Source organism: Sinocyclocheilus rhinocerous, unplaced genomic scaffold, assembly GCF_001515625.1.
Source record: "Sinocyclocheilus rhinocerous isolate Xijiao unplaced genomic scaffold, SAMN03320098_v1.1 scaffold551, whole genome shotgun sequence".
Lineage (NCBI taxonomy): Eukaryota > Metazoa > Chordata > Actinopteri > Cypriniformes > Cyprinidae > Sinocyclocheilus > Sinocyclocheilus rhinocerous.
Window position 1 is genome coordinate 568,584 of NW_015624564.1, and position 22,052 is coordinate 590,635.

At 41.4% G+C, this 22,052-nt stretch overlaps 1 protein-coding gene and 1 long non-coding RNA gene across 2 annotated transcripts in view; one reads left to right on the top strand and one right to left on the bottom strand.

The window, feature by feature from the left end:
* The window catches only part of LOC107743317 (uncharacterized), a 17,682-nt gene extending 7,832 nt beyond the window's left edge, over window positions 1–9,850 (top strand). The window contains exons 2-3 of the long non-coding RNA XR_001640396.1: window positions 8,438–8,442; window positions 9,840–9,850. This is a non-coding gene — a long non-coding RNA (uncharacterized LOC107743317). The remainder of the gene's footprint in view (window positions 1–8,437; window positions 8,443–9,839) is intronic.
* The window catches only part of LOC107743297 (filamin-C-like), a 57,728-nt gene that overhangs the window by 7,763 nt on the left and 27,913 nt on the right, over window positions 1–22,052 (bottom strand). Inside the window, exons 4-40 of the mRNA XM_016556472.1 lie at window positions 21,274–21,424; window positions 21,046–21,164; window positions 20,640–20,717; window positions 20,305–20,467; window positions 20,019–20,219; window positions 19,318–19,440; window positions 16,682–16,819; window positions 16,450–16,576; window positions 16,113–16,249; window positions 15,615–15,808; window positions 15,379–15,492; window positions 15,155–15,298; window positions 14,754–14,877; window positions 14,488–14,648; window positions 14,319–14,409; window positions 14,058–14,227; window positions 13,826–13,943; window positions 13,334–13,596; window positions 11,561–12,158; window positions 11,305–11,478; window positions 10,148–10,310; window positions 9,599–9,759; window positions 9,198–9,365; window positions 7,986–8,109; window positions 7,469–7,625; window positions 6,101–6,290; window positions 5,964–5,987; window positions 5,526–5,773; window positions 4,091–4,190; window positions 3,818–3,958; window positions 3,547–3,675; window positions 3,271–3,444; window positions 2,690–2,851; window positions 1,921–2,124; window positions 1,312–1,464; window positions 1,100–1,222; window positions 458–703 (exon numbers count right to left, since the gene is read on the bottom strand). Coding sequence (XP_016411958.1) covers window positions 458–703; window positions 1,100–1,222; window positions 1,312–1,464; window positions 1,921–2,124; window positions 2,690–2,851; window positions 3,271–3,444; window positions 3,547–3,675; window positions 3,818–3,958; window positions 4,091–4,190; window positions 5,526–5,773; window positions 5,964–5,987; window positions 6,101–6,290; window positions 7,469–7,625; window positions 7,986–8,109; window positions 9,198–9,365; window positions 9,599–9,759; window positions 10,148–10,310; window positions 11,305–11,478; window positions 11,561–12,158; window positions 13,334–13,596; window positions 13,826–13,943; window positions 14,058–14,227; window positions 14,319–14,409; window positions 14,488–14,648; window positions 14,754–14,877; window positions 15,155–15,298; window positions 15,379–15,492; window positions 15,615–15,808; window positions 16,113–16,249; window positions 16,450–16,576; window positions 16,682–16,819; window positions 19,318–19,440; window positions 20,019–20,219; window positions 20,305–20,467; window positions 20,640–20,717; window positions 21,046–21,164; window positions 21,274–21,424 — 6,055 coding nt within the window. The remainder of the gene's footprint in view (window positions 1–457; window positions 704–1,099; window positions 1,223–1,311; window positions 1,465–1,920; window positions 2,125–2,689; window positions 2,852–3,270; window positions 3,445–3,546; window positions 3,676–3,817; window positions 3,959–4,090; window positions 4,191–5,525; window positions 5,774–5,963; window positions 5,988–6,100; window positions 6,291–7,468; window positions 7,626–7,985; window positions 8,110–9,197; window positions 9,366–9,598; window positions 9,760–10,147; window positions 10,311–11,304; window positions 11,479–11,560; window positions 12,159–13,333; window positions 13,597–13,825; window positions 13,944–14,057; window positions 14,228–14,318; window positions 14,410–14,487; window positions 14,649–14,753; window positions 14,878–15,154; window positions 15,299–15,378; window positions 15,493–15,614; window positions 15,809–16,112; window positions 16,250–16,449; window positions 16,577–16,681; window positions 16,820–19,317; window positions 19,441–20,018; window positions 20,220–20,304; window positions 20,468–20,639; window positions 20,718–21,045; window positions 21,165–21,273; window positions 21,425–22,052) is intronic.

Below are 22,052 nucleotides of genomic sequence, written 5' to 3' on the forward strand. Positions count from 1 at the left end.
AATTGAGATTTATGCATCATCTGAAAGCTGAATAAATAATCTTATCATTGATGTATGGTTTGTTAGGATAGGATATTTGGTCGAGATACAACTATTTGGAAATCTGGAATCTGAGGGTGCAAAAATATCAAAATATTGAGAAAATCGCCTTTAAAGTTGTCCAAATGAAGTTCTTAGCAATGCATATTACTAATCAAAAATTAAGTTTTGATATATTTACGGTAGGAAATTTACAAAATATCTTCATGGAACATGATCTTTACTTAATATCCTAATGATTTGTGGCATATAAGAAAAATCGATAATTCTGACCCATACAGTGTTTTTTTGGCTATTGCTAAAAATATACCCAAGTGACTTAAGACTGATTTTGTGGTCCAGGGTCACATATATATATGTATAGGACCTAAATGATCCCTTTAACCTGCAAACAACACAAACAAACACGCACACACACCCTCTGATTGTCGGCCCTGGGCACTGCTGAAGGGTCCCAGCTTCTCCCTGCCCAGAAATCCACCGAAAACATCCCTGAAGGGATCACCCCCCACCTGGGTGCTCTCTTCCACCCGCACTTCCCGTTTGGTCTCGCCAGCACGGGTCTTGCTGATCTCGGTGCGCTCCGTACACGTGTAGGTGTGGCTGCTGCGTGTGAAGGTACGGGTGAGTCGCTCTTGGGCCGAAACCATCTGAAACCAGTTCCCTACAGACGTGGAACCCGAAAGACAGAGGAAGGAAAGAGAAGAAGGAAGAAGAAAGGAAGCGATGAAAAAGGAGAAACAGGAAATGCATGCTTCCAAGCAGAATGGAAACATTCTGTATTCTTTCTTTTTTTTTATCAAAACTTAAATTCTATATAACTTCATACAGAACCACTCTAATTCAAGACACAGGAAGTGACACGTGTGACAGTGGGAAACAGGTGGGAAAAAGAGACAAACTCTATGTCTGAATATGCCTATAGTAGTAGGCGGAAAATAGTAGTATGTCAATTCATAGAACAGTAGGCGAAAACACTTTCGGTGAGATTCTGAAGTGCGCATCTGATGGACACTATACTATCCCGTGAGGCCACGGGAGTCAATCATTCTCTCCTCACCTGGAATCTTGAGGTTGAGGTCGCAAGTGCTGCCCACCGTGGCAATAGAGGGCGCCTGCCTCTTTCTGGTGATACTCTCCTTCATTCTTCCCTCACCCAGAACCTTCACTGTAAATGGACTTCCTGTGGAACAACATAAAGAGTTTAAAGGAGTCGTCCACCTCAGAAGAGAGGCATCTTAAAGAGACTTAAGTTTAAGAGCTGTGCTGTACCTGGCACATGTTGGTCGGCGAATTTGATGTTGATGATGTAAGTTCCGGGTTCGGTTGGGCAGTAGGTCACTTTGCATGTTCCGTCGTCCACATCCGAACAGTTAATGTCAACTTTGCTGGGCCCCTCGATGGACAGACCGAGACCTCCATAACCTAAGGTAACCAAGTGGGTTTTATGATTTAAAGGGGTCATATGATGCGATTTCAAGTTCAGTTAGGAAAAGCAGAGCTAGTACACTTTGATTTTTACACACACGCTAGTGTATACATACAGTACGCATGACATAAATTTACACATGCATACAGATAACGCTAAGCGTTTGTGTAAAAAGTATACTGAAGTATACTTCAGGCTTAAGGTTTTTACTGTTGCTCTGCGAAATTTCGAAAAGTTCGCCATGCATATTTTGCATGGTTTTGTAAGGTCCACGCACTTGGCCCAAGGAAGGTATCCAGTGGTGGATGAAGGTTTCTTGCGTGTTCTGTCTTTTCAAATTGGTCATACGAAAGTTGCTAGATAAATGTTCAGAATTTAGCTGCCAAAAAAAACGGTCCATTTTACTGTACTGTACATTATGGAAGCCACAAATATCCTAGAATACCATTTACCTGCACTTCTGGTGTCCACGATGAACTCAGCCACTTCAAAGGTGTGTCCTTCTATCAGTCCTTTCCCAAACACCTTCACCTTACTGGCATCTCCGATCTCAGACTGGCCCACCATGATCTTGAATGGGCTGTTGGTCACGTGTTTTCCATTCTTCTTCACGCTGACCACATGCTCACCCACCTCTTTAGGAGTGAAGGATATTCCTGAAGGAAAAGAGCAATGGGAATGAGTTCTTTTTTCAGGTTTATAGAGTATTTTATGGTAGCACCGTCATATCCAGCAAAAAAGATAGGCCTCAGGGTTTGGCTGTACATCAAAAGCCTTTTCTGAGCTGATAGTCGATTCTCTTTGAAATCACAGGAAGGAGCTCTTAGTCTCAAATTAGGTTTTAGAGGCAAACACTACAGGCATCACCTCATCAGAAAGTTTCAGAGTTTGATTGCTGACATCAGTCAGAGGACTAAGACTTTCTTATTATGAAAAACCGTATAAGTTTATCTAGTCTCTAAAAGTGGTATAATTACTTTCACAGTCTCAGTCTTCTGGGAAAATGAACCTAAATATTGGTGACTCGTCTTGTTTGCAGGGGTGTACACAAATTTCGATAAGTCCTACCTGAACTTCCTGTTGGAAATTCAATGTGGGGTCTTTAAAAACCCAAAGTAACTGAATCCATTCACAAATAATATGATCTGGCTTATTTATATTCTGCTTTATCCGCTCAGTCGTGACGTATGTAGGTGCTGGCAGGCCTGACGAGTGACTAACCAATGTGGCGGTTTGGCAGTCTCTTCAGCAGGCAGGGCTCCTCGTTGCCAGATGGGGCTCTGATGCTCGCGGTCAGGGAGCTCAGGTCCGTCTCTGTGATCTTCAGTGACACGTCTGTGGCCGTGCCAACGTTCAGCTGGGATGTCCTCATGGAGTCATCACCTTCATTAAGAATGAGACAGAAATATGTGTGTGTGCGCGTGTATATATATATATATACACACAACTAACAAATATGATCCAGTTATTAAAAATTAAAAATTAAACATTTACTGTGCGGGTGCAACCCCAGTTCTGTTTGCGAAGAGCAATGTTGTGAGGGGCAAAGTGAGAGTGAGACAGAAGGAGGGGGGAAACAGATACTTCCTGTTTCTAAAAACTGTCAGGAAGTGGCTCCTACTTTTAGAAGCACTTCAGATGCGGTTAAATTCTCCAGGTGTGAAGGCACGCGCACACACATAAACACACACGACAGCTAATTTAGTGATTCACAGACGTTATGGAGAGACATAACTTTGCCCTCTCTTGTTCATCCTCTCTCTCTCACTCATACCCATATTTGGGCACATATAAACCCCTACCTGTGATCTTGGCTGTAAAGGGGCTTCCAGCGATGTGCTTGTCATCAAACTTGACGATTATATTATAGTCTCCTGGGGCTGTTGGCAGGTAGGACACAGTGCAGGTGCCATCTTTATTATCCTTACAGCTGATCTCTGCCTTAGAGGGGCCTTCCACTGCCAAAGACAGACCACCTGAGAGAAGATGAAAGAGCAATGTGAGAAGTCAAAAGTCTGGCAATGTGAAACTAATGCAATGTGGCTGTGAGGCCGCCAGGCTTGGTGTGTGTGTATTACCTTCTCCAGCATCCTTAGTGACGATTGTGAAGGTGGCGGATTTGTTGACCATGCCATGACTCAGACCAGGGCCATATGCATTCACATGCCCGCTGTTAATGGCATCTACATAGAACTGCAGTGGACTTCCTGTAAAGGCAATGTTAAAAGAGTGTCACTTCATGTTTAAAGATGATCAACGTCAAACACAGAATTGATTTAAGAGACCAATTATAGCATAATTATTACATTTACAGATTTTAGAGCAGCAGGCATCTAATTGTTTTGATACCTGGAATGTGATTCCCATCATATTTGATGTCCATCTCATGTAGGCCCTTCTCGGTGGGGGCATATTTGACCGTCACAGTCCCGTCCTTGTTATCAGTGATGTGAGGACGGGCGGTTTTACCAGAGGACATATGTACCTCACCTAAAAAAAACAAAAAAACAAAATGCCATCTTTTAAAATAATGAATTCTGTAGGCCTCTGTGAAAAAGATGCACGCTTCATTGCACCTCTAATAATTATCTACTTTTTTATTTGTTTAATAAGTGTTAATACCTGTAATCTCCCCCTTTTGTACAGTAAATGGAATGACCAGATTGAACGGGCGAAGCATTGGCTCCATGGCGTCCACTGCAGTGACTGGTTCCTCCGTGGCCTAGAAGAGAAAGAGATTTCAGCATCACTGCACTGCTAACTAAGTACAGTGAGAAGATATAAGTGCATGCAATGGGTTAATGGCTGGAAAACGAAAAACAGACAAGGGCCCAGGCTGGTTGGACTGCAGTAGATGGAATAAATTCATAAAAGCAGCAGCAACAAAGAACCTAGTGCAAAACAATCCCTCTGCAATAGGAGATCAGCAACCTATTCATTAACTCTATGAATGCATGATCAGCCAACTAGCCGTTTAATAAAAAAGACATCAGCAGTAAATCTCATGGGAAATGAAGCAAAGATGGATGAAATGAAAAGGTGTAATGACAAAGGCTGAGGAGCAGAGAGCGTTTAGGACGTTATCTGATGACTAGGGGTGGTGTGTACCCAGTGAGGGGTGTAGCCCTGGTAGGGGGCGTAGGGCTGCTGTAACTGTAGTTTATCACATGGTTCCTCAATTATAGGGATGGTATCAGATGCCTGGAGAAGGAGGTGGTCACATGTTTAGGGCTTCACACAACACACATTTACATGCAGCTAATTCAATTTGACCCATTGAACTGGAATTGAATTGCTAAGTTAAACATCATCTCAATGAATGAGGTACAAAAAGGTTTTTATTTGGGAGAATTATTATTTTGTAAAAACACACCATGCACTGGTAGCCATATTTTGAAATTATTTATGATCATCTGCATAAAAAAACAATACAAATATAACATACACTACTGTTCAAAGTCTGGGGTCAGTAATTTTTTTTTATTTTAATATTTAGCACCAGCAAGGATGCATCAAATTGATCAAAAGTAACAGTAAATACTTTTACATTGTTACAAAAATGATGTATTTAAAATAATTGTTGTTATTTTGAATGTTTATTCATAAGGAATCTTGGGGGGAAAAATCTTATTTTCTACAGAAAACATTAGGCAGCACAACTGTTTTCAACAATGATAATAATAAGGAATGTCTCTTGAGCATTAAATAAACATATTAGAATGATTTCTAAGGATCATGTGACACTGAAGACTGGATTAACGATGCTGAAATTTCAGCTTTGCATCACAGGAATAAATTACATTTTAAAATATATTCAAATAGAAAACAGTTATTTTAAATTGCAATAATATTTCAGAATATTACTGTTTTACTGTATTTTTGATCAAATAAATGCAGACTTGCTGAGCATAAGAGAATTCTTTCAAAAACAATAAAAAAAACTCAGCAACCCCAAACTTTTGAATGGTAGTGTACATTCACAAATATATACAAAATAATTATTATTGTGATATGCAAAAATCAATATTCATACTGCATAGCAACAGAAGGTGCTCACCACCACATGGAAGGGGCTGTTAGGAATGTGCTCTCCTCCAAAGCGGATGGTGATGACGTATTTCCCAGGTTCTGGAGCGGTATAATAGATATCAAATGTCCCGTCCGCGTTCTCCACCACATCCACGTCTAGCTCCGCCCCGTCTGGAGTTGACACTTTGCAGGTGACCTTCCCCTTCCCAGCAGCCTTTGTATCCACAGTGATAACGGTCTCCTCGCCGATTTGAATAGTAGGTCCGAGCCCAGAGCCTGTCCATGGGACCGCAATCACAACAAAGCTGTTTTACTACACCATTCAGAGAGTTATTGTCTGAATTCATGTACACTGGGCCACTTTTTGCCATTCATCTCAGTGACAAAGAATGGCCTAAACTGATCCTACATAAAAGGCTTGCAAAAGTTCAATATAGGTAACTGATGATTTTTTCAAAAAACTCACCCAATCCGTGTCCACCAATCGACACTACAAATCAAAAAGAAGAGCTGTTAGAATTCATGATGATCATGCTGAGATTGCATTTTAAGGAAGCAATAAGTCACATAGAGACATGTGTAACATAGACGTCTACAACTTACCTGTCACAAGACATTTGCTGGCATCTCCACTGGGCAGAGCATGTATGCGGTAGGGGGAGTATGGGATCTCATCTCCGCCATATTTGATTGTAATAGTGTAGCGTCCTGTCATATCTGGGACGTAGGACACGGTGTATGTTCCGTCTCTGTTATCTCGAATGTTTGCTTTCTTTGGTTTTCCTTCTGGGTCCTGCAAAATGAATGAGTTGTTATAGCGTGTTCATGCAAATGTGAATGCATGTGTGTCTATATATTCATTGGCTCTTGTGAGCCTGCATACAGAAATCCAATTTCTCATTTGAATACAACAACGTTTTAACTAATTGCTGAAATAAATGTAGCCAGTACTCAACAAGGCAATATTCCTCATACAGATTACATAGCAAGCATCTCTGACTGTTAGTCATGTAGTGGAAAACCACATGTAGGGTTTTAGCCTAAATCTAATGACAAGTCAGTCCACAGAGACCACTAAAGGGCAACATTAAGGGTATCAAGTCCCCTTGACTGTTACAAAATGATCAAGTATGGCTGCCTGGGAGAAAGGTTCACTCTCACATTCAAAAACGCTACTTTTGTGCAAGACAAAGATGTTTCTGGATGCTTTTGCATGTGTGCAGTTTGGTTTTGGTTTGAGTGAAGTTTTCTCCCTTCTTTTTCAAAATGGAAAGTAGTATGATTATTAAAAAAAACAACGATCACCCTCAAGAAATTACAATTCCCAAGTCACTTCTGGCACTTCAGTGTCAAAGGAATGTGGTATGAACCATGAGGACACAAAAAGTGACGTGAAAAGAGAGAGACAGACAGACAGATAGACATATAGATAGACAGACAGACAGACAGACAAACAGATAGACAGATAGAACAAAGGCATTATTAGGGAATGAATTCAGAACTAGGGGATAACAAAGGCAAAACTAGGGAACAATTAAGGAGAAAAGCAGCCAAAGGAGCAGGGGAACTGGGGCAGGGAGTACAGTAGCAAGGGGACGATCCATGAGCACTTAGGGGCCCAAGGCTAATGGGAGGGATGCCAGACATGGTGAGTTATAACAACAAGAGGAGGCCGAAAGGAGGGGCCGCCTTACACATCCTTTCCTAAGAATATGGAAGGGGATGGTGCCCTTTACAATGTGGTTCTCCCACACCCTCCTACCCCAGTCCTCCACAAACACAGAGGCCTCTTGCCTGCACCCATCTGGACCCTACAGTGACAGCAGGGAAGGGGTCAGAGGTCAGGGCAGAGGGAAGCGGAGGGGGGACAGTGGCCATTAAAGCACATGTGATCATCAAGGGAAACCTCTGTCTTAAAACATGTAAAAAAAAAAAGAGAGAGAGGCCTGAGCGAGTGTTGATGTTACTCACCAGTATCTGTACAGTAAGAAGACCCTCGCCTGCGTCACGGGCATCGATGGTGAACTCCACCGGCAGGCTGGCGGGAACCCCGGAAGTGTTCAGTCCAGGACCGCTGGCACGGACTTTACTGGCATCATGAGCAGGCAACACCTTGATCTTAAATGAACTAAAAAGGGGAAAACAGAAGAACAAACACATGTAATCATCACATGCTTCTTTTATTTGGAAGTGTTCTTCTTTCTAAATCAGCTCTGAAGATTTTAGTCATAGTCTATTCCAGGGCTCCTCAAATCTGGCCCACGAGATCCACTTTCCTGCAGAGTTTAGCTCTAACCCTAATCAAACACACCTGAGCATGCTAATCAATGTCTTCAGGATCATTAGAAAATCACAGGTAGGTGAGTTTGATCAGGGTTGGAGCTAAACTCTGCAGCGCATTGGACCTCCAGGGCAAGATTTGAGGAACCCTGGTCTATTCACTTCATTAATATTAAGACTTTATTAATTCATTAAGCAGCCCGCTTACCTGCGTGGCACTTCTTGGTCTGCATATTTGACACACACAGTGTACGGTCCATCTTTAGTAGGAGTGTAGATCACCGTGTGTGTGCCATCACCATTGTCTGTGATATTCACTGGCTCTGTCACACCTAGAAAAACAACACAGTTGATCTCTCTGCGTGCCTGTCATCTAGTCTAGACAACTGTAAAACACTCTTGATGAATGTGTCTGCAGGCTAAATATGGGCATCACTGAATGCAAATCCAGGACTTTTTCCAGCACCAGTTTGTCATTTTCAAGGTCATCACAAACTAATGTACAAACGTGGAACTATAGCTATGGTTTTTGTGTCCCTTCACTTACAGTCATTTATAACCTAAATATGATTTGCATTTTTAATGTACATTACTGTTCAAAAATTTGGGGTCAGTAAATTTTTGTAGTGTTTTTAAATGAAGTCTCTTATGCTCACCAAGGCTTTGTTTATTTGATCAAAAATACTTTAATATTGTGAAATGTTATTACAATTTAAATAACTGTTTTCTAATTTAATATATTTAAAACGTAATTTATTCCTGTGATGAAAAAGCTGAATTTTCAGCATCATTGCTCTAGACTTCAGTGTCACATGATCCTTCCGAAATCATTTTAATATGCTGATTTGGTGCTCAAGAATGATTTCTTTTTATTATTTATGCTGAATAGCAGTTGTGCTTCTTAACATTTCGTGGAAACCTTGATACATTTTTTCAGGATTCTTTTAAATTTCAAAAGAACAGCATTTGAATTTGAAATCTTTCATTACTTTATAAGTGTTTTTGCTGTCACTTTTGATCAATTTAATCCATCCCAGCTAAATTAATTTCCTTAAAAAAAAAATCTTACTTTTTGAAAAGTAGTGTACAATACTAAAAGTTCATTGGACGTATAAAAGCTATTTAATAAATCCAAAAGCCACCAAAGTTCCATTAAAACATGTAGTTTAAAAGCTTTGAACATGGCAACATTAAATGCTGAGAGGGGAACACTGCTAAATCACTTATGATTTATAGATATTAAAAATCAATATGCATTTAAACCACTTTCTCAGGTTTGCTAAACACACATATATTCTGTTAACATTTTAAGCCAGTCTTCCTGGTATTCTAGTACTTACATTTCTAAAACCTAAATTGCACTTATATACTTCAAGGACTTTGTCCAAACTCTGTGTGTGTTTTTCCAGTCTAGTTTCACCTGTAGGTCCATACAGCAGCACCTCCAGTGGGGCGAGTCCAGCTTTGCTGCAGTCCACGGTGAAGGTCTGAGGAACGTGGGCTCTAACTCCACTGCCCAAACCAGGACCAGAACACTTCACCTTACTAGGATCCACCAGCTCCCTCACAGGCACCCTGAATGGACTACCTAAAAACCCACAGAAATTGTACAGTTGCTTTTTCTTCATAAAATGCAAAAACAGACCCTGAGGTATGAAATATTCGAGCATTAACTCAATCTGTCATGATTATTAGCTTTCAGACGTCTTAACACTCATATTCTCAAACTGATGAAATTCAATGTTAATGCATAATTAGTGTGTTGAGTTCAATTAGAAACAAACCATGGAATGAGTTAGACAGAAAAAAATTACATCATACCTGGGATAGGCAGACCTCCGAAAGTGATGTTGACGTCATATTCTCCAGGAGTGAAAGGAATATACTCCACGCTACAGCTGCCATCTTTGTTATCTTTACAAGACATCTTAGCTTCTGATGGACCCTCGATAGCCAATCCAAGACCACCCGTGCCAGCACCCCTGAAAGAGAAGAAAATACAGACATGGGAGAAAACATAAGTTACAGTAAAATCTAAAAATAGTTATGTACTTATATTCAGCTCTGTTCAAATCCAGTCCAAAACATGTAAGCACCAATGTTTAAACTAGTAAAGCAGATTTGTTTTACACCAAAACTATTCATATAATAGGGTTCACTGCTAAATTTTCGTCACTCTCAGTGAATGGCATTGAATGGTTGGTGAGGTTTTTTTTCAATATCCGAACTATTTAAAAAGAGTCTGCGATTACATAAAACAACTGCTCATAGAAGCTATTTCAGACTTATTGTTTTTGACTCAACGTTTCCAAAATAGACCATTCCAGAACACGTTCATGTTCAACAGCAGGTTTTCATAGAAATATGTACCTGGTTTCCACAGTGAAGCGGTTGGGTTTGTTGACCAGACCCTCTTCCAGACCGGGACCGTAGGCACGTACACGGCTGGGATCACAACCTTCGGTTACCGCCACCCTAAACGGGCTCTTGGGGACAGGTACGTCATCATACAGCACCTCTAACAGATGCACACCTGCACAAAGACAAAGATTACAGCACTCTTTCATCTATAAATATTATGCTGGAAAGTACTTTCTCATTCTGGCAAGCTCTAATTTGATTGGCTGGCTGTAAGGGTGCCTCAGTGCATCTTATCCTGTCTAAGAACTGCCTTCTTTGATAGGAAGAGTGTGTGACTATACAGAGAGGGACAGGGGTTTTTTTTCTCTCAATCGATAATTGTGAAGGAATATTATCAAGGCATCATGGGAAAACAGACATCAGCAGTCTCTGCTCAAAACACAATGAACAATGAATGAATTTTCATCTCACAACATTGACCTCCACACAGAAAAATCAATACAGCAGCCGTGCTCAGAATAAAAGACAGCTCTGAGTGTGTGTGCCTCATGATTCTCAGGGAGGAAAGGGAGGTTCAGTTCAGAAAAAATGCCAACATGGCCTGTTAAATTAATGAAGACTGGGGCGGAAACAGGACGGCTTCAGTCAGCATGAAGTAAGAAAATAACAGACTTTACGTAAACTAAATAATCTTCAGTTATCCTGTCAACCCAAAGTGCATGAATAACATTTTTCTGACAGAGAGAAAGACAGAATTATGGCCTGGTCTGGTTTTACTGCCTACAGGCCCCTGGATTGCGGATTTTCACTTTTTACAATTTCTAGTACTATTGATAATTTGATCTTTCTGTCTCATGGACAATAAATGTGCTAAAACAACTGTAACTTCCAAAGTAATGGACACCAAAAGAGTCAAGCTTAAAAAACCCATTAAGAATATGCCCAAGAATATGCAAAAGAAAATAAATAAATTAGATGACTGGAATTTTTTGAGGGCTTTTATTTTAGTTTTTATTTGTAATCCGATTACTGTAATATAGCCATTTTTGTTTAATGTAAATTTTAATTTAATTTAATCACTAAAAATGTTTGTGTGTTTCATCCCAATGAAAAATCAATTCAGCAAAAAACATAAGTCTTTTTTCCCTATGTACTGAATATCTTACCATCCTCATATGCTGTATATTCCACTCTGTAAGTGCCATCTCCTTTGTCGGTGGTGAACGCATCAGTGTTGGCACCTGATGGGTTAACAATACGAACTTTGATGTGGTTTCCACCCATCTTGCTGTGAACCCGAGTGTCAACGACAAAGTGTGTAGTGACCTCTCGGAGTACCCCTGTGAAAATATACCAAGTTTTGAAGCACATTGCTGAGCACATTGGTACTAAACACAAGCACAATTAGATGGGCCTTCTTACCTCTGGGTTCCACTCCTGGACCGTAGACCTTGATTCCGCTGGTATCGAGAGCAGGATCTACCTGCACCCTTGCAGGGAACTTCGGCACTGCATGTCCTCCATATTTAATCGTGATGGTGTACATTCCGTGGAAAGGAGGAATGTAGGTGATAGAATATGTTCCATCGCTGTTATTCTGCACATGAACCTCAGCCTGCGCTCCTGAATCTGAAATAATTTCGATGGTCAACTCCGCCTCGCCTGCTTTAGAGCAGTCCACCGTGAACGACGCCGCTTCGTTGACCTTTCCTCTCTCCAGCCCTGGTCCGCTAGCTGTGACCTTGCTGGGGTCAAAGACAGACTGAACCATGGCTTTGAATGGAGAACCAGGGATGTGAGCATCAGCAAACATGATGTTAATGGAATACTCTCCAGGCTCAGTGGGCAGATAGGACACTGAGCAAGATCCGTCGCCGTTGTCCTGGCACTCGATCTTGGCTTCACACGGGCCCTCCACAGTCAGCCCGAGACCCCCTGTACCTGCACCTTTGGTGTCGATGGCAAATGGAGCGGGTTTACCCACAATACCTCCCTTCAGGCCAGGGCCGTTGGCTCGCACCTTGAAGTGAAAGTAAGACAAAACTATGGTGAAATTGCGTTTCAATAACAAATCAAAATGGAATTCTAATCAGAAATTTAAAAAAGTCATACAACCTGAAAGAGAACCAGAAAATTTAATACTATAATATATTTAAATTATACATGTGGTACACGTGGAAAGCAGAATAACTGATTACAGAACTCTGGAATATTAAAAATTGATGTACATCTAAGGTGAAATGGCCACTCCAGGTGTGCATTGAAATTTCAATAATTCAACAGTCCAACATGCTTTAACAGTACTAGAGGACAGTTCAACATTTTTCAGAGCCGGGCGGCCTTCATCATCCGTATCCATTTATGGCCAGAGATCTGTATCTGTTTCAGTAATGTACAGACCAGCTATCTAATGATTCTCACTGACACCTTGGCCCAGTGACAGAGAATGGAGCAGCCATTCCACATGTAGATAAAGTACCTTGTTTGGCACACTACATTTGAGTTCACCTTTCCCTGACAGATTAATTAAACACAACTGTCCTCCTGTAATAATTTCCCACAATGGCTAAATGGCCTTTTGTGTTTGTTTTAGGCTTCTTCATTGACAGAGCTAATATACTAACTAGAGCATCTGGCTCAAGGAGAAGAAAAACCCTCACTGGAACAATTCAGCCCTGTAGACAACAGGCAACAAACAAAAATTAAATTAAATTAAATTAAATTAAATTAAATAGTTTGACTTTGGAACCAGCGTTCCTGGAGTAAACCTCTACAAACAGGAAATTTCGTTGCACGGAGGTTTAAGAAAAGTTGTTTCATAAAATCTGGCTCTAGTTTAGTTTGAACATTCTGACTCTGGTAAGTGGCTCATAAACTCTCTGAAGGTCTTTCTGATTTGTGAGGTAAGGATTGCACGGTACAGTCCAATTTCTCTTGTTACTCCTAAAATACATTCCATGTTTCTCCTCATATGGAGAGCTTTATCATCACAGCCAGCTCTTAGTATGTTTGCAGCCCTCAGCTTTAGAAAGAATCCATGAATGACTTGAAATGTCAAGCCTGTATCTCTAATGAGATCACTTAGTTAGAAAATGTTTTCCAATCGAAAGTATTTGCAGTAATCATGAAAATTCAGTTCAATATGACAATGACGGGTAAACAAATTAATCACATTCTCCTATTTGTGACTCTTACCTTTGAGGGATCTGGAGGCATCACTCCCTCCACCGTGAAAGGACTTCCAGGCACGGGGTTTCCATCATAGCTGATGTCCACTTTGTAGGGCCCCTCTTCGGGGGGAATATACTTAACAGTGTGCACCTCATTGGATGCTCCAGATTCAACCTTGCAAGGGATTGGTCGGCGAGAAGGTGAGGTAATCTTGACGTCCACCTTTCCTTGACCTCCTGCGCCGCGTGCATTAATGGTAAACTCCTCATCTTTCCCTACATCCACTTCTAAACACACAGGCACACAAAATACGCACAATAAATACAATCAACACAGCTACCATTTTTATTTCACACACAAACTGCTGTGGACTTACTGTTGTTGAGTCCTTGACCTTTGACCTTGTTGATATCCAAAGGAGGAGCAACTAAACACACAGGCACACAAAATACGCACAATAAATACAATCAACACAGCTACCATTTTTATTTCACACACAAACTGCTGTGGACTTACTGTTGTTGAGTCCTTGAACTTTGACCTTGTTGATATCCAAAGGAGGAGCAACAGTGATGGTAAAAGGGCTTTTGGGGATGGGGTCACCGCCATGGCACACAGATATGCTCATGTTACCCTGAATCACAAAACATACAGGACTGAGCAAGATAGAATTTATAATAGTCATAATATCATGTGACCTCTTGGTGTCTATTTATAAGAACAGCAACCCAGTGTTGGAGTGTCTCACCTGCTGTAATGCAGTGTAACGCACAGTGAAAGAATAGTCGTGGTTATCAATGATCTCAAAGTCACTGACGGCTTCTCCTTTCCCAGCTGTGGTGAAGTGAACCTCAGGCGTGGCCTTGCCTGCTCCTTTAGTGTAGATGGTGAAGTGGGTCGGCTTGCCCACTTCCACACCTGTGACAGAGACACATAACATGCAGATGAGATGAGATGAGCTGTCTTTACTTACTTTTTTATCATTTCTGTCACTGACAATCAAACTGACCGGTCTTGTTGAGTCCAGGACCCTCTGCTTTCACCTTATTGGCATCATGGGATGGATCGACTTTGATACGGAAGGGGCTAATTGGAATTTCCTGTTAATTCATGAAAAAATGCATTTATAGGCCTCAAATTGTATAGAGAAAAATGTGATATTATTGACTGAGACTCACTTGATCAGCAAATAGCACCATGATGGTGTAGCGTCCAGCTCCAGGAGGTGTATACTTCACTGTGAATGTGTCATTGTCATTTTTAATGATGTCAAAATCAATATCTGCTTCAGCAGGTCCCACCACGCCAGGAGCACACTTAATCCCAATGCTGACATCTCCTAAGGTGTCAGAACAGATGGGAGAAAAGGAATCATCGTCCATTTCCAAATTTGACCATAAATTGACCACGTTTGGATAATGGTAGCAATCATGTTTGCTCTGACCTTGTCCAGCCTCGCTGCAATCCACAGTAAAGTATGTGGGTTCATTGGCCTTCAAGCCAGTCTTCTCCACTCCTGGTCCATGAACCTTCACGTTCTCTGGGTGACTGCCTTCTCCAATGGTTACCTGAGAAATGTAGAAAGACCAGAGTACTGTAAAACTAGAAATGTAAAGCTTTTGGAGGACAGTGGTTCTTGTAAAGTTATAATCCAATATGGAATCTATAATCTAACATGGTCATGTAAATGGAAATTTTGAAATCTAACACCAGAAAAATATGGTCATGAACTTTCATTGAAAGGCTGAGCTTGTAGTAGATCCAGTTTTTGAAAGTTCTTGACAAACAGCAAAATAAAAATGTCATCAACTGGCTGAAGTCTGCCTGTTGACAGTGAGCTCTCACCCTGAATGAACTATTGGGAACGTTGACCTCTCCCCAGGTGATGATGATAGTGTGTTTGATGGGCTTGGTGGGTATGTAGACGCAGAAATATGTGCTGTCACCATTATCTGTGATCTGGATGTTGATGGGGAAGCCTTCTGAGTCCTTGAATAAAAGATGGACAAAAACATTTTTGTACCAGTAAAGTGAGGCATGAGGCATCTGGGACTTGAATGAAAATGTACCTGAGCGTAAATCTGTAGATGTCCTCTTCCAGCTCCACTGGAGTCAATTGTAAATTCTGCAGGTTTGTTTACAATGCACCCAGTTGGTTCTAGCCCAGGGCCGTAGCACTTAACCTGCATAAAAACATGAGTTAGTTTAGTTACAGCTGTCATTTAAAGGGGTCATATGATGCGATTTCAAGTTTTCCTTTCCCAACGAATGTGCAATCAATATTGCCAATTATCACAGGGCAGACCTTCTCAGGGAAGACGTCATTGGCTGCAGGGAGGATGTGGGCCATGAAGGGGCTGTCTTTGATATCTTCATCATCACAAATGACATGGACCGCATAGTCACCAGGCTCGGTGGGCCAGTACAAAACATCACAAGATCCATCTCCCTTATCATCACACTCTATCTTAGCCTGTGAGGGGCCTTCGATGGAGAAACCTGTGCATGGAATGAGTTTTCAACCATTACCCAGGCATCTTATCACACCATAAAACAAGGGTTGATAGTTCTAGCCCTCGAGGTCTACTTTTCTGCAGAGCTTAGCTCCAAACTTGATCAAACTCACCTGCCTGTAACTTTCTCATAACCCTGGAGGCCTTGTTTAGCTTATCCAGGTGTGTTTGATTAGGGATGGAGCTAAACTCTGCAGTAAAGTGGACCTTGAGGGCCAGAGTTGTGAAGATCTGTATAAACACTAGATCCCTGGATACAGTGGCTCAATGATGTTAAAGAAGATTCTTACCCAGAGTTCCAACCTCAGTGCCAATGGCCTCGACCACAAAGTCAGCTGATTTGCCCACAATGCCCGTCTCCAGGCCTGGACCCCAAGCCCTCACCTTCTGAGAGCCTGCATCTTCACTTATGATCACCTCAAATGGGCTACACACATTTAGACGTTTTGATCAGAAGTGAGATGGTTGTTCATGATAATTGGCATAATTCCTAGATTATATCTTTCTGGAGTAACACTTCCATATCCTGTATGATCCTTTTAATATGGTCAAAGGATTTGAATATTTTCAGAAACAGAAATGAGACGATACCACAGTAAACTGGTGGAGGTTTATAAGCACCCTTACCTACGGGGAATGGCGTGGCCACCCCAAGTAATGGTGATAATGTATTTTCCAGTGAAAATGGGGTAGTAATCACATTCGTACACACCGTCTCCCAGGTCTTGCACCTTCACAGGCTCATCGCCACCTCCTGCAAATACAAAATTTAATTCAGCTGACTAATTTTACGATGCAAAGTTGATTAAAACAGAAAAATCAACAATCATTGTTGCAGTCAAAACAGTTGCACGCATACTTGGCCCTTTGACTTGAACACGTAGTTCTCCACTGCCTGCTCCCTTTGTGTACACCTTAAAGTCGGCCACCTCCTTCACACGCACACCCTTGGGCTGCAGGCCACGCCCAATGGCCCGACAGGCATTCGGGTTACTCGCTACAAAGAAGAAAGAGCGGTTATTCTTGATCTCACAAGTTGTCAAAGTTGGTTATGCATATGGACCCAGCCAAAGGTACGAGCAATGAAGAACAACCAAAGAAAGAATGTTTCCTTTAAAAGCCTATGACAAAGCAATTAGCAATTTCATAAAGACCCCATTAGAAATGTAGTGAGACCAATATAATGAAAACTGCAGGCAAGCTGATCAGCGTTTTCGAGAGCTTATAAAAAGACACAATATTTGCCATTAGATAAAAGAACCAGCTTTGAAGGATATACCAAACTTTAACAATATTCAGCTTGAATGAAACATTTTTTTTAATATGTGGCTTACTGTTGGGGTTTGGTGTTTAACACCAAGTTCACTAATGAGCTCTTTTAGAGCAATAAAACGTCTATTAAAGCAGTCTGGCTAAGTCCTAAGTGCTTTCTCAGATCTGATCAAACAATTTCTTTTTCCAGAATCAGTTTCTTCCAGTGCTGGATAAAAAGGCAGACAAAAGTCAACAAAATCAAGTTATGTGAAAAAAAATTGGAAAAGTAGTGTTAATTGAATAATTAATGAGTTAAAGTTATTTAATTGTATATTTCGGTTAGGAAAATCATGTTAAGACAGAAAATCAAAGCATTCCCATTCTCTGAGTTAATATATATAGAGTGACACAGCCAAATCGAGCAACTGCCGAGATGATGATGACGACGATCATAATGACAATGGGATGAGGATGATGATCTCTGAGATGAAGATGACTGTAATACACACCCAGACGGTCACTCAGACATTGGCTCTCTGATGCCAAATAAAGATCTGGCATCTTGATTTTGAGATTTAAAAATTGCAGGTGTAAAATAGATCAAATGTCAGTTTGGGTTAAAGTGAACAGTTTAAACAAGGGCTGATATAACACATTTAACACAAAATAAAATAAAATAAACAATCTAGAATTTTGATTGAGTAACATCTTCAGCCCTAATTTAAACCAGTTTGTTACTTTGTTAAATTATTTCATTAATATTTTTAAAATAATTAATTAATTATGGGATTTGGTTAAATTTGTTAAATTCTGAATTATTATTAAATTATAAATATTAGCAGAATCCAATCAAAAGTGGTGCTTTTGTGCTGAGCGTCTGTTAAGTGATCGTCCAGTCCCACCACTGAATGGTGGCTCTTTTTCTGCATCGGTTAAAACAAGACCAGCAGCAGCATTCACAACACTTGTCTAAGCCTCCTCTTACTCTCATTCACACTCTCACTTTTACTCATACACACTTTCATCCCATCATTTCCGGTCTCTATCTGAGCTTCCTGTTGATTTAGCTGCCCCAGAGGGCAAAGCGCCAGCGCATGCCAACGAGCCAGAGGTGGTGTGCCTGAGAGGACACATCCAAGGTGAGGGGAGGAGAGGAGACAGGAGAGAGGGGACCAAGCTCGAGCAGGCATCTGCCACGCCCCCCGGGTGGCCCGTACTAACTTGGTCGCCTGGGTTTGGGTGGTGTTGGGGGAGGCATTTTCTTGGCCTTTTCTGAGGGCGGCGTGCGTATAGACTGAGGGATTATGTGAACCGGGGAGCCGATCTGCCGGCCGCTCGGAGGAGCTAGAATGACACACACAGGCGAAAGAGGAGAGAGGAAACACAATAAAGCGTTTCGTCATCATCGGGAGGGTGGTGGACCCCTGGAGCAGTGAGCAAACGGAGCTCAAAACCAAACATGCCGAGATGATGACGACGATCATGATGACAATGATGGTGATCTCTAAGATGAAGATGACTATATTACACACCCAAACGGTCACTCAGATATCGGCTCTCTGATGCTAAATAAGGTTCTAGCATCTTAATTTTTAAGGCTTTAAAAATTGTAGGTGTGAAATAGATGCAATGTCAGTTCAGGTTAAAGTGAATAGTTTAAACAAGGGCTGTTATATTAACACATTAAACACATAAATAAAATAAAATAAAATCTTGATTGATTAACATCTTCAGCCCTAATTTAAACCAGTTTGTTACTTTGTTAAATTATTTCATTAATATTTTTAAAATAATTAATTAATTATGGGATTTGGTTAAATTTGTTAAATTCTGAATTATTATTAAATTATAAATATTAGCAGAATCCAATCAAAAGTGGTCCTGGTGTGCTGAGCATCTGTTAAGTGATCGTCCAGTCCCACCACTGAATGGTGGCTCTTTTTCTGCATCGGTTAAAACAAGACCAGCAGCAGCATTCACAACACTTGTCTAAGCCTCCTCTTACTCTCATTCACACTCTCACTTTTACTCATACACACTTTCATCCCATCATTTCCGGTCTCTATCTGAGCTTCCTGTTGATTTAGCTGCCCCAGAGGGCAAAGCGCCAGCGCATGCCAACGAGCCAGAGGTGGTGTGCCTGAGAGGACACATCCAAGGTGAGGGGAGGAGAGGAGACAGGAGAGAGGGGACCAAGCTCGAGCAGGCATCTGCCACGCCCCCCGGGTGGCCCGTACTAACTTGGTCGCCTGGGTTTGGGTGGTGTTGGGGGAGGCATTTTCTTGGCCTTTTCTGAGGGCGGCGTGCGTATAGACTGAGGGATTATGTGAACCGGGGAGCCGATCTGCCGGCCGCTCGGAGGAGCTAGAATGACACACACAGGCGAAAGAGGAGAGAGGAAACACAATAAAGCGTTTCGTCATCATCGGGAGGGTGGTGAAACCCTGGAGCAGTGAGCAAACGGAGCTCAAAACCAAACAACCTGGTCTCAGTCAGCGCCACAGAAAGCAGGTCTCTCTGGGAATTGTCCAGTATTAGTATGCTGTCAATCAAACAACTTTGAACTCATTACAAGTGGAAAATAAGCTCTTTAGGCACAAAATGCCACAACTGAAAAGACCAGCATTCTGAAACTTGTGTTTTGGGTGCTGGTCTTCAACAGTAAGCGAACCAGATTTACCAGTAAAACCATGCTAGTCTTTTCAACCGGGGCATAAGACATTTTAGAAAGAACGTGGCATGCTTTTAATGCAGCAAAAAACAACAAGTCGAAGGCTCAGGCAAATAAAAGCACTTGTTGTTTTCTTGGTGCATTAAGAGCTTTGGTGTTAAACAATAATGTGACCATAAAAAGACTGCAGGACTTCTAACTTATCAGGTATCATATTTTTTCAAGGAATTAAGATAGATCATCAGCCACAAAGTGAGGACATGTGTCTCACCCTCTGAGATGTGGACACTGAAAGGGCTTCTTGGTATCTGCTGGCCAGCAAATGTCACATATATAGTATGAGGGCCCTCCAGAATGGGGCAGTAAGTGCAGCGGAAAACACTGTCGCCCTTGTTTTCCAGAATGATCTCCACTGTGTCTCTGCGGCCCTGAGAGTCCACAATGATCACACCGACATCACCAGCTCCTGCACCTGAGGAGTCACAAATACACGAGGATCTTTAACTAATCTCTAGTCTCACAGCAAACAGCGAGTAGCAACATTTCCCTGACATTACCTGCTGTGTAGATGTCAAAATAGGTGGGTTTATTGGCCACATTGCCCACCGGTTCCAAACCTGGCCCACGGGCCTGCACCTTGTTCGGGTCTCCCAGTGCTTTAGACACATTTACCAGGAAAGGGCTTCTGTCAATGTCCTGTCCAGCAAACAACACCTTCACCTAAAGAAAAAAAGAAATATCCCTTAGTTACAATCACTCCATTTCATCTGTCACAGTTAAAGGTCCTTTTGTTAAACCTTACAAAATGATGTCTGATAACAAGACCTAAGTAGAATTAAAAAATTTGATTTTCATAAATCTTGAACATCAGCATTGTTTATTATTTTGTTACCTTATGCAGACCCTCCACTTTTGGGACATAGACCACAGAGTAGCTCCTGTTCCTGTCATTGTTGGGAATTACTCTGGCCTGTGAAAAAGGACATATTAGTAAGACATTCACCAGGTAGTTGTTAAAACAGTTGTTTTTCTTGTGTATCCCTGCAGCCCTATTAATAAGGCTCAAGTGTCTTAACCTCATTCAATAACAAAAAAAACTGAAATGTGTTACTATTAAATCATATTAGATCAATTACCATGACATTTTTTATAATAATTTTTTTAAATTATTTTATTTATTTTAAAAATCATGAGAATTAAATCATGAATTATTATTATTATTATTATTATTACAGGTTGAATAAAAGAAGATTAACTTATTTTTACAATGAAAGAAGTTTGATGAGTTAGAAGATGACCTCTTCTGTGTGGCCCTCTGGATCCTCAATGTACACCAACACCTCTCCAAGCCCGGCCTCCACAGTCTCCACCACAAACTCAGCTGGCCTCAACACAACGTTACCTTTGGGCTCAATACCTACCGAAAGATGCAAAGGTTTGAGTTGAGGTGGAGTAGGCTAAATGTTTTCTCTCATAATTGCTGTCTGTCATTCAGAAGTATTAACAAATTCATCTGTCAGTCTCACCTGGGCCGTAGGCCTTGGCTCTCTTGGGGTGCAGGGTTTTAGATCGCAGTGGGGCACCAGGTTTGAGTTTGGCTTTGGGGAACTGAGACAGGTAGGTCATCACTGAGTGCTCGTCTACGTTAGGATCCACAATCTCCTCTGGAGCAATCACCTGGATGGACAAAGTGCAAAATTAGAGGTCAGAAGACACACGCTACATACTGGTTGATCTCTGATCTCAGTCGTGATTTCTGGATGCCATTCAAGCAATATTTCTCAATCCAGCTCCTGGGGCAACCCATGTAACACATTTTGGACGTCTTCCTCATCAAAAACACCTGATACAACTCATTATTTGAGTAGCAGGGGGAACATTGACCTGTAATGGCTGCATCAGTGAAACACCTAAAATGTGCATTGCTATAGCCCTCTGGAGAAGGATTGAAACAAAGAACCACGTCTCACTGACTTCATTTGACATTTTCTTCAAGCACTGTTACTGCCAGAATCAATCGTCAGATATAAACACAGCCCTATGCTGTGATGGTCTACGGCACAAAACTGATGAAGTACATTTAACGTTTTTAAAGCTGTGGAAAATGTTTTCTGCCTCTCCTCTCCCCTCAGTCCCGTCTTTCATGTCCTGCTGGTTAAGTGTCCTGCTATATTTAACGCTAGGCTGGAAGGTTAAGAGCTAACTAGAAATAGCTCTAAATGGTATTTAACACAGCAGAAAGACAGAAGTAGAGATTGAACGAGAGAACAACAGGGACAGGAAAAGAAATATGCACCTTGTTATT